Source organism: Artemia franciscana, chromosome 4 (genome assembly GCF_032884065.1).
Source record: "Artemia franciscana chromosome 4, ASM3288406v1, whole genome shotgun sequence".
NCBI lineage: Eukaryota > Metazoa > Arthropoda > Branchiopoda > Anostraca > Artemiidae > Artemia > Artemia franciscana.
Window position 1 is genome coordinate 23,438,326 of NC_088866.1, and position 12,619 is coordinate 23,450,944.

A 12,619-nucleotide genomic window follows, 5' to 3' on the forward strand; every position below is an offset into this window, starting at 1 on the left:
GCAAGGCATTTGGTCTTTTAATTCGTTTTCGGGGTCTTTACCGTCGGGACGTCCTTGGTCGTATGTATAGCGCTGTTGCTCTGCCTCACGTATTGTTTCCGTCCCTCCTCTTCCGAAATTTCAGACCTTCTGATCTTTCGCCCATTAAAGTTGCTTATTTTAAATTTTGTAAATTTTTACTTGGTTTCCCCCTTTCTTTTAGTAACACTGAGATTGTTTTAAAGCTTAATGTGAAGGATCCTGTAGTCTGTATAAAGAAAAAATATAAAACATTTGAAGATAGGGCGAAAATTAGCCTTTTAGGCCACAATTTATTTCCGTTTTTTAGTAACAGTTCTGGCTCTTCATGATTTATAGGCTAATCTATTTAGCAAGTTTTTTTTTTTTTTTTTTTTTTTTTTTTTTTAAGTGTTCGATCAATATTTGATACGTTTTGATTGTAAGTGTTATCAGTTGTTTTTTCTTTATATTATATTGTAGCGTACTCCTCATTTTTTGAGGGAAATAAAGAAAATAAATAAATAAATAAATATATATATATATATATATATATATATATATATATATATATATACATATATATATATATATATATATATACATATATATATATATATATATATATATATATATATATATATATATATATATATATATATATATATTAAATAAAAAACAAGTCTTTTTAACTGAAAGTAAGGAGCGACATTAAAACTTTAAACGAACAGAAATTACTCCGTATATGAAAGGGGATTTTCCCTCCTCAAAGCCCCGCTCTTTGTGCTAAAGTTTGACTCTTTCTCTCAAATCTACTTTTTAAAACAGTGAAAAACTTCAGCGTAAAGAGCGGGGTGTTAAATGGTTATCTAACAATTTTATTTTGGTGTCTTTGGGGAAAAGGAAGATATGAGAAAGGGGTTAGCTGCCCTCCATTCGATTCGGTAACTTAAAAAAGCACTTAAACTTTTGATTTTGTTCGAATGAGTCCTCTCTCGATCTTCTTGGATCCTTACTCTCAGTATTAGGAAAATACCGTTGCTGATGGGCCTTTATAGCCAACCATTAGTTTCTGGTAAGACATTATCACGTTTGAGACTAAATCTTTGTCAGTTCTTCAACCAAGATTTTCCAGACCAACAGATTGTAAGGAATAGGCTAGCTCTATGGCCAACACCTTTTTATTTATTTATTTATTTATTTTCTTTATTTCCCTCAAAAAATGAGGAGTAGGCTACAATATAAATATAAAGAAAAGACAAATGATCGTTTCTTCTGAGGTTATGTCAAACATATCATGAATCAAACAAATCTATTGGATACTACTGACTTGAAGTAAAGAATTCGTATGAGGCTATATAACAAGCAGATATAACAAAAAGTCAAGTGATGTGTTGATGTGCTTTCTACAGATTAAGGTGCCCATTAAAAAATTTACTAAATACTGCTAAACAGAACTTTTATAAACAATAATTAAAGTAAAAGGAATTTACTTGTAATATTCCTACACTAGCCGAAATAGTAAATTGTTGACAACTCTCTATATTTTGATATAACTTTCATAATTTCAGTTTGTATAATCCTTTTTCTCTTTTTTAGGAGACCCCTGGATGCACGTGAAGCTGAAATAGGAGTTTCTAAGAAAAAGATAGGAAGTGAGATCCAATTTTGATTTTAGCAACTGGTGAATGTTACCCCCTGTGTTGTGCAAGAAGAGACTTTGTAAATAAGTTGTTCCGTATAAAGATTATTAAATATGATGATCTTCTAGCTTTTGTGTCTAAATCTCCCTCCCTCTCTCCCTTTCTCTTTCTCTCACTCTCTCTTTTGAGGAGTTTTAAACCCAAGTCTTTTTTTCTCAGTAGTGAATGCTGTAACCGATACAGGTTGTAAAAGCTACATCTCAGTGGATATATTATGAAAAATATGACTTTTTGTCGCCAAGTTGCTTTTTAACCATATGATCTGCCCCTTCTGATGGGATTTTAACAGCTATATTTATCTAAAAGGGGAATGCTATTTTCTACCTGTCTTGTTTAAAAACATAATTTTCGTGCATTTTTTTAAGAGCATTAAACTACCAAGAAAAATTAAAAATCAAATCTGATTGTTCTAATTGATTAAATGGAAGTTTATACAAAACTATATTCATTTTTAAATATACGAAAAATCAGTTATAAATATTTAATGAAATTGTCATTTTATGTAGTTATACAGTTTTTAGTTGTAGCGGGTGGTAAATTAAAAAAAACGTAGTTAAAACTCATAAAAAAAGAAAAGAAGGCTAAAATCATAGAATACTAGCTGTTGGGGTGGCGCTTCGCGCCACCCCAACACCTAGTTGGTGGGGCACTTCGCGCCCCCCTAAGCCCCCCCGCGCGCGTAAGTCGTTACGCGCCATATTAGTTACACGCCATTGTAGTTGTGTCCCACCTGTGAATATAGATAGATTTATATATGTGTTTCAAACTACGTAAAAATTGCGAATATACAACATTCTTGGCTTTCCCATTGTCTGTGCATATACAAAGCCGTATGTACTAATAATGACGTCATATGCAAACGCTCTTTTTACAAACAAACAAACATGCATACACACAACTCGTTTTTATATAGATAGATAGATAGATAGATACAATACAAATTAACTGCGTAAAACTTGCGAATATACAACATTCTTCGCTGTCCAATTGTCGCTGCATATAAATAGATTGTCAGGTTTACCGACCCTCGAACATGCAACGTACAATTGTCCATGGGAAAAACAATCAGTATTAAGATCTATACCACATTTTTCTAATGATTGACCTTGAGCTTTGTTAATGGTGATTGCAAATGCTAATCGAATTGGGAATTGCAATCTTTTAAATTGAAAAGGCAGATCCGTTGGAATCATGGGAATGCGAGGAATAAGAACAGCCTCACCCTCAAAAGGCCCTGTCAAGATTGTGGCCTCTATTAGGTTTTCCATTGTTTTTTTACGGCAAGTCGCGTGCCATTGCAAAGCTTTGGTGGGTTGATATTTCTTAAAAGTATTATTGGTACGCCTATTTTTAGTTGTAGCACGTGTGGTGGAAACCCTGAAAGATCTATGGAATTTAAAAATTCAGATGGATAATTAACCGCTTCATTTGGTTCCAAAACTGTGTCGACTGACTTGTAAAGGACTGCCTGGTCTCGAATCTTGGTCAAAACAATATTGTTGATTTCGTGGACGTCTATATTTTTGGGTGCGAGAATCGCTCTTTCACTTAGCCATTTATTATTTTTATAATTTTTTAGAATATTCGGAAATACTTTTTCAATCAATTCATTTTTGGACGTCACTAAATTACAGAAATCAGCAGGTAGTTGTATACGTCCTGAAATTGAGTCTACTGGGAGCTTTCCGTTTCCAATTGCCAGCAATTGATCTGAAAATGTTTGACCAGAGTCATCGTTTTGCAATCGGACAAGCATATTTGTAGTTAATTTTAATATTTTTACGTGTGCCCATAAATTAGAATTTTTCAGGCAAGCATTCATTTCGTCTGCAGGAGTTGATCTAGGTATTATAGGTAATGTTTCCCTGAAATCTCCCGCAAGCAATATTAATGTGCTGCCAAAGGGTTTCGAATTCCCTCTTAAATCTTTCAAGCATTGATCCAGAGCCTCGAGAAATTTTTGTGTGCCATTGTGCACTCATCCCAAATAATAAGTTTGCATTGCTGCAATACTTTACCCATCCCAGATGATTTGGAAATATTGCACGTGGGAGTTTCTGTAGAATGCAAATTCAGAGGCAATTTCAACGCGGAATGAGCAGTTCTTCCACCAGGCAGCAATGTTGTGGCTATTCCGGACGACGCAATTGCCAACGCTATATCATTTCTTGATCGAATTGATGCCAGAATCAGTTTTATCACAAACGTTTTACCAGTACCTCCTGGCGCATCCAAAAAGAAAATTTCTCCAACGTTGTAATCGACACAATGCATTATCGTATCATAAATGTCTTTTTGTTCCGACGTTAACTTGGAAATGTTATTTTGTACATACGACAATAGATCACTCGTAATGTAACTTTGTTCACGATCCAATTCTACACATGTCGAAACAGCAGCGATACGGTTAGGTGAAGGCATTCCCAAATCCTGAAGAGGTTTGTTTGCCATACGTACGCACAAATCTTCTATAATAACTAAAGTGTAGTTATAAATTTCTGATGTAAAATCAAAACTCAGTATACAGCAGTTTTTTTGCAAAAGAATCATTTTTGCAAAGCGAAAAAAAAGCTGTTAATGTTGTATCCGGTGGATTCAGGGCTCTTTGTTGCACGTTGGTTTCCGTGAAATAAACACGTTGACCATTCTGTAAATGTACCGCTAAGTGAACAACAGCTGGACTACGTTCATGTATCGGAAATGAAAGAATTCGCCAAACAGCTTCATTACTGCTTATGTATCTTCCAGCCTGATATTGTACGATTTCGTCGAAATCTTTGATTTCGGGCTGCAAGCCAAAAACTGTCATGTCACTGCCTTTGTTGACGTATTTACATATGTATTTGATTGCCTTTACGGAGTTACAGTATTCAACGTTTATGTGTGCATTAAATGTTTTTGATAATAATGGGGAATATGGAACAACCCACTGGTTATCTACTTCGATGGTGGTACCGTTACGCTTCTTTATTATTGCTGTTTTACCGCCATCTTCAGTAGATCTTCTTCTATATTGTGGGTAACCATCATTGCCAGTAATTGTGTTTGATACTAAAAGTCGAGGATATTGCTTTGTGCACCTTCCTTTGGCCATGCATGGTGAATTTTCGTTCAGTGCACCGCAAGGTCCATGTATCATATTTTTTACAATAATATCATGTAACCCCTTATCGACATTTTTATCAGGTATTTCAGCGGAAATCACATCATCAATTTCGTTCGAAGTAATTTTTTTATGTAGCCAGATTAGTATATGTGCGTGTGGCAAACCTCGTTTTTGCCATTCCACTGAGTACATCCAGCATCGCACTGACCCAAACACTTCAAGTTTTACTATATAGTTTATCAGTGATTTCAACTTTTGCCGGAAGACACGGGCCGTAATGTCATGCCTATGAACCGCCGATTGTCCTTGAAGTAAAAGCTGCAGTATCTCGTCCCAAGATTGATTACATGTAAATGTAATAAATAAATCTGGACGACCATAGAGACGAACATACGCAATAGCATCTTGAGCATATTCATGCATATGACGGGGACTGCCAGCATATGACGAAGGTAAAATTGTTAATCTTCCAACGTTTGTGGTATTACCGTCATTTATAACTGCATCTCGCAAATGAATGTATTGTTCAGAGCGGAGCTTGGTCTGATTCAGGCGGATATATAGCAAACGTTCTGATTCAATTTTAGCATACATATCAACGACAAATTGGTGAAACAATTCATGGCATTTTAAAATATAATTTTCTTCATCCTGCCGAATCATTAGTCTATAGGAATAATAATGCATTGCACTGCATTTCTTATTCATTTCTTTGTTAGTGGCTGGATTCATCAATTTAATATTAAAGTGATAGCCGTCGGCTCCATCCCAAAAAATGATAGGATATTGTAGGGCATCGTAGCATCGATGTGTTTCAGCAATTCTTAACAACTGAGCGTTTCGCTTATGAAGAATAATATCTCGAGGTAAAAACTGATCACCGACCATAACGATTGCCACTTCGTCGATAGTTGGAGCATTGTATCTACGCACATGTTGGCCAGGAGGCGTTTTGTCAGCGGAAATAACAATTTTATGCGTATCAGTAGGCATCAAATCGATGGCTGTTTTGAACAGACGCACTAAATTATTATTTTCGTGGAAAAGATGTTGCAATTGGGAAACGATTGTCCTTTCAACGTTGGGAGAAATTTCGCAACGTGCATTCAATTCAGAATTTCTATCACTGATGAAGTACAATTGTAAAAATTTATGATTCTTGCCTGAGAATGGTAGAAGGGACCCTGCTCTATGATAAATTTGCCCTTTTACTTTGAAAGTAGACATAAATTGATCTGGATTTTCGATTTGGGCTCCAAACGACGTCATTTGGAAACATGAGTTGTATTTTCTGATTTGTGACAAAAAACGCTTAGATTCTGACGTAGTTCCAGTAAGGAAAGTCTTCAATGGCTCTGGTGGTGCAGCCAATAGAGGAAGTTTAACTTTTCCTGAGGCGCAACATATTCCCATTGTTTCACCATTGAATTTCAAGGCCTTACAATAGGGACAAATTTTAGACATTTTCCCGATTTGAACACATCTACTCAAGCTATAATCATCGACTGGGCTGTACCTGAATGCCAGGCGATAACTTTCAGGTTGCTCTGATTCCTCGGCACGCTTTCTTTTCTTACTTTCTCTATCAGCAGCAAGCCTGATTTCTTGCTGTTCTTGTGATTCCTCGGCACGCTTTCTTTTCTTACTTTCTCTATCAGCAGCAAGCCTGATTTTTTGCTGTTCTTGTGATTCCTCGGCACGCCTTCTTTTTTCACTTTCTCTTTTAGCAGCAAGTCTGCTTTCGCGTTGCTCTGGTAGTTCCTCGGAACGCTTTCTGTTCTTTCTTTCTCTATCAGCCTCAAGCCTGTTTCCTTGCTGTTCTTTTGGTTCCTCGGCACGCTTTCTGTTCTTTCTTTCTCTATCAGCCTCAAGCCTGTTTCCTTGCTGTTCTTTTGATTCCTCGGCACGCTTTCTTTTCTGACTTTCTCTATCAGCAGCAAGTTTTTTGGTATAGACTCTGAGCATCTTCATCGGCTTTTGCCATTGTAAGTTCATCAGTCATTTTAAAGCTAAACATGAATAGATTTCTACGTGAACATATATGTCTTAAATATCTTTAATGACGTCACCGTCTAAGCAAAAATGACGACAACTAACTTCATGACGTCAGTCGACACAGAAACATGACGTCACCTGACAGACAGACACACAGACAGACAACTTATTTTTATATATATAGATTAAACAGCCTATGAAGCTGTAACTTTAATTTACAGGGATACGTGGTTTTGGGAATCACCAGGTTGTTAGTGTTAGATTTTTGGACGGAAAAAATTGTTGTCAAATTTGATTTATTCTTGTTGCTATTTTTTTTTTTCGTGGTTTAATGTTACAACATTGACAAAAATGTGGTACTTCCCTAAAAACTCCATGGTTCTGAAATATTTAAAATTTAAATATCGATTATCAGGTATGATTGGATCTTAAAATGGGTTCTGAGTGGAAGAGTGTGCGAAAAGTATTTTTGTTTTAATGTCCTTGGAACTTTAAACATGACTATGTAATAGTTTTTGCTCCTGATGAAAGTGTAACGATAAAAGGTTTTTAACTCGAAATCTGTCGTATAAATTCTTATTCTATTGGGTGTTACTTCTTGTAAAAATTTGCCAAGATATTCACGCTGTAATCAGGCCGTTTCTAGGGCTGGTGGCGCCTAGGGAAAAATTAATTACGGTGCTCCCTCTCAATTCAAACGTAATATATAAAAAACAGGAGCATTAGTCATGGCGTCTCCCCTCCCCTTTTTCCCCCTCCCCTGGCTGTAATATGAAATCACAAAACACAATTCCAGATGATAACAAGAGCAATGTTGTGTGCAGTTCTTCGTTTACATTATCCAAACCGTTGATACAATTTGTCAAAGTCAATTGCTCTCCCCCTTCAACGCACATTTGGACAAACCAAAGAATACTGAGAAAATTATTTCCTCTTAATCACTTATCTCTGATCTACTCTTATCTCTATTTTGTTGTTTAGTATTTTTTCACTAATATATATTATCTTATATAGAGAGGCTCAATTTTCTAGCATCAAGGTTTCACGGGTGCTGTTAAGATAAATCATAGCATAAGCGTAAGGATGTAGTCTGACCGTTAGGGGGCGAGGGGTCCTATCTTGAGGAGTTAAAAAAAATCACTTAAAAAGCACTGTTAGGTCTTTTGAAATGTTCGTTATAAAAATATCCTCTAAGGTATCGTTGAATCTTTTTGGTGATTTTACCGTCATTGAAACCCCTGATAATTTGAATTGGATCTGAACCTATGCTTTTGTAATTCTAAGGATAAATTTACTTTTAAAGTAATTGATGCAGCAATTTTACCAAACTTGCTCCAGTTTAATCGATTGTGCTATAATTTTATCATAATCTTTATTTTGGATGGTAGAAATAATCAGGTGGCTGAGGAAATCCGTTGATGCAAACAGTTTGGCGGATGGTTACTTCTGTAAATCTGTCGGTGTTTCTGTCTTTCTTTTTTTATCCATGTCCAATAACTTATTTTAACCTTCTTTTCTACTATTCAAACTAAAAGGGCTTTCCTCCATAAGAACACATTTGACCTTTTTTCGGAGTATCACAGAAAAAAACTTTTGCGTGCCAGCTAGGCCAGTGTTATCAAAGTTTTTTAGTTTTCTTTGAGGTTTCAGGTCAATTTTTTGTTATGAAAATAGTATTGCTCAGGGTTTGCTGATGTAATTTTTTAATTCTTTTACTATAAAAAATTAATTCAGTAAATAGCTCTTTGCAATAAAATAATAAAAAATCTTGCAGAATATCTCAAATTTGACTTATTAATACTTTTTCTTTTTTTCACATTCACTAGCAAGTCTTTCGCTTTTTCAAAGATGAATCATGAGCTATATAGTCGAAAATATTTTGCTTATTTCTCTGTACTATTAAAGAAAGGAAAGAGAATAATCCAAATGGCACAAGTACAAGTCTTGCAACGAAAAAGAAATAAATAAAAAAAACAGAAGACCAAAATTCTTCTCATAAATTTCAATTTCTGTTTGTTTTACATGTGAAGTCAGCTTTTGTTTGCTGTTTAGTGAGCGTAGTATTATTAAGTTTCAATTATAGGATTAATGATTTTTCAAATTTTCTCACTAAGAGCTAATATCTTCGGTGGTAATTCCAATTTTACGTGAAATTGAATTTTCAGTAAAAATATTTCATCAGCTTTAGTTTTTGCAGCAAACAGTATTACCATAAAATTTGCGGTAATTAAGTAGGGAAATTTCTGATATGAAATATTGAAAATTTATACTCTATTCGGTCTTCTATGACACATGTAATAATGTAGGTTATTATTCTTTGATTGACATAATAATATTCCATATTCTTTAGTATTTCCCTTCCCTTATTTTGGCAGTCGAGCGCTACTACGTCGTCAACTTTATAGAAGGATTTTATTGCTAGTTGAATCTTTGGCAATATATTTGAAAATGAATTCCAAGGAGTTTTTACAAAGTTTTGTCTCCACCAAAAATCCCAATGATTTTCTGCCATTGAAGGTTCCTTCCTATTATATAAGGAAGTGTGAGCTTCAGGGTCAAGTTACTGACTGGATTTTACAGTATATTGGAAACGAGTAAGTAACATAGGCCTAAGATATTAGTTTTTTAAAGGCTCTTCAATTGTCTTAAGAGTGATATAAGCAATTACCATAGACATAACCATACCATAAAATAAATACTTTCAAGGTAGTCTATGCTATTATCAAGCCACTATCTGGTCAAATTCTAGTTGATTGACTTCTTACTATCTTGGAAAGATGTTGGGATAGGGAATTGAAATTTTCAGGGGTAGGTCTAAAAAAATGTAGCCTACATCCCAGGAACGTATTTAAGGAACCTAACTATTCCCTTTCCTCTATATAATGCAACTTTTTTTGTATTACAGCTTATATTTTGGTCATATTTGGTCAAAAATAGTAGCCAACCCCCTGGGTATGGCTTTGGTAGTTTCTATGTTATATGTGTGTCATTAGCATCTATTTTTTAAATCATAATGGTTCAGAGATAGTCCATTTGTTCAAGAAGGCTCCATAATGATTTTGAGAAATCTTAAGAGAGGCAAAACAGAAATCTGAGACCAGTGGCATCAATTACAGGAGGGACAAGGGAGCCATCCCATACTTCCCTTCTAGATTTTTTTATGGTTTCATTGAAAATGCCTTTGTGTTTTCTTAGAAAAAGAACAACAAATTCCCCCCCCCCCCTCTTGCTATATTTTCAAATGCATTTTACACCCCTCTAAATTTTGTGATTTGACACTGTCTTAGATAGGACCTCTCAATTCAACAAACACAAAAAATACTTATGAACAAATTACACATTTGTTAGCAGTCTTTAATGATATACCCATCATTCATTTTAAGTTTAATGTTACTTCTTTGTTTTCACTTGAATAATCTGTTTTTATGGCACTTGGTATTAACCAAGTGCATATAGCAATTGCACATTCTGTTGATCAGTCTGTCTGTCCTAGTTTTACTAGTTTAGGCACTTCCAGATAAGCTAGGACAAAGAAATTTGGCAGGCATATTCAGGGACCAACCCAGATTAAATTAGAAATAGTTGTTTCCCCAATTTGACCATCTGGGGGGGGGAGTGTGAGGACAGTTAATCTGAAAAAATTAGAAAAAGTGAGTTTTTTTCAACTTATGAGTACCCACCTCCACTCCTTCCCCCTCTAGAAGGCCTTGAAATTTGCCTACATGACAGGTCTATACCTATTGAAATTTTGACAAAATAACATTTTACCTTAATTTTCAGCTACCAGTTGCTTTTTCTCTGATTTTAGTTCTGAAAAATACAATTCCTGTTATTTGAGTAGAATTCTGAGCCATATCAATGTTTTTTTCTTCAATATTTAGGAAATGTGTTTGCATATCTTTAAAACTTCACAAATTCCAATTGAGCAAAGTTGTGAAGCTGAAAAAATTTTTGCTGTACTTCATTTAAGCAAAAGATCTATTTTGTAAGGTTTCACTTTTATAACACATAAATATTTAAAGGTCAGGACCCTCAAGAGAGAGAGAGTAGAGGTAGGTACTTCAAAATACCTTCCTGGGACATGTTTTAGCCTGTAGACCCAGCCCTGAAAGTTTCATTTTCCTAACCTAACTCCTTTCTGAGATAGTAAGAAGTCACTCAACTAGAATTCTACCATTTGGGTAAAATTTTAGCATTCTTACTTTTAATATATTTATGAAAACTTTATAATGATAGAAATATCATTAAAGACTGCTACAAATCCATAAGTTGTTCATAGGTCTTCTTTATGTTTGTTGAATTGAGTGGTCTCATCTAAGACAGTGTCAAATCACAAAATTTAGAAAGATTTAAAATGCATTTGAAAATATAATGGGAGGGGGGCGATTTGTCATTCTTTTTCAAAGAAAACACAAAGGCATTTTCAATGAAAATATAAAAAATAGTCTAGAGGTGGAGTATGGGGTGATTCCCTGGTCCCTCCTGTAATTGATGCCACTGGTCTCATAATTCTGTTTTGCCTCTCTTCAGGTTTCTAAAAATCATTATTGAGCCTTCTTAAACAAATGGAGTTTCTCTACACCATTATGATTTAAAAAATAGATGTTAATGACACACAGATAACATAGAAACAAGCAAAGCCATACCCAGGGGGTTGGCTACCAAGTTTCAACCTTACCCCAGATTTTTTCCAATTTGTAAAAGTAAGAAAAATACATATAAATGAATTGTTCCTTTGTTAAGTACTTTTTTTCACCCCTCCTCCCCCCACAAAAACTTACATATGCACTTTAACACACAAGAAATCTGAATAAATAAAAACAAACCTGAAAAGCCAATAAGAGACAAAAAAATGACAAAAAAAAATTAGAACTTGAACTAAGCAAGAACAGAAGACTTGTAGGGTTGCCATATTATAAAAACTAATTCTTGAATAACAAAATTTGAAGTTTTATTTGGGTAACTGCCCTATTGAAGCACCATAGTAATCACATAGCTGTCACATTTGATATTACATCAACATGACAAAAATTAAAAAAGCCTCTTCTTTCATGAATAAAAATTGAAAGTTTCCATAGATTAACATAAAGGTCAGACAACTCATAAACTATGACACTGCTGTAAAACCAAATTGTATAAATTAATAGTCATACCCAAGCAAACTTATATCAAATATGAAATTCTGAATTATGTGCCTAGTGAAAGGAAATCCCTTTTTGAAATAAGTTCATCACAAGTCAACTGAAATGAACTCATAGACCACGTTTCCATTCACAAACAAAATAAGGACGCTTCTGGAGCCTTCCAAGAGGAGGCAAGACACTAACATTTAAATCAATATTGAAAAACAATGGAAAATGATCTGACATAAAGTTTGAATCAGAAACAAGAATCTTACTTGGTATAACTGATCAAGTATGCATAACATGATCTAGGTTTGTCACACTTCCAGAACTATGAATATATGAAAAATTCTTATTCTTAGATGCAATTATAAACTTATCACCAAGCATAACGAGTAACATATTAGCACAATTAGAACTTGAACAGTTGTTGCCACTCAGGTTTTCGAGATCACAGTTAAAGTCACCTGTTATCAGACACAAAAGTCCATGCTTTTTATTTTATTAATACACTTTGATAGCCTTTCAATACTTATGGCAAACAGTCAATCTGATCAACCATGCCAATAGTCCATAGGGAGGTACACGTTCATGATAACCATATTTTGTATTTTGACAGTGAGAAAGTCTAATGCCAAGTCAAACACAGAAGTGGATTGAGAGGATCTAACATAAGTCACAGGGCCACCAGATGA

At 34.6% G+C, this 12,619-nt stretch overlaps 1 protein-coding gene across 4 annotated transcripts in view; it reads left to right on the top strand.

The window, feature by feature from the left end:
* The first annotated feature begins 9,227 nt into the window (after positions 1–9,227).
* Positions 9,228–12,619, top strand: part of LOC136026171 (uncharacterized) — a 149,493-nt gene continuing 146,101 nt past the window's right edge. For all 4 annotated transcript variants that reach the window (XM_065702492.1, XM_065702493.1, XM_065702494.1 and 1 more), the window contains exon 1: positions 9,228–9,395. In XM_065702492.1, coding sequence (XP_065558564.1) covers positions 9,250–9,395 — 146 coding nt within the window. In that variant the 5' untranslated portion in view covers positions 9,228–9,249. The remainder of the gene's footprint in view (positions 9,396–12,619) is intronic.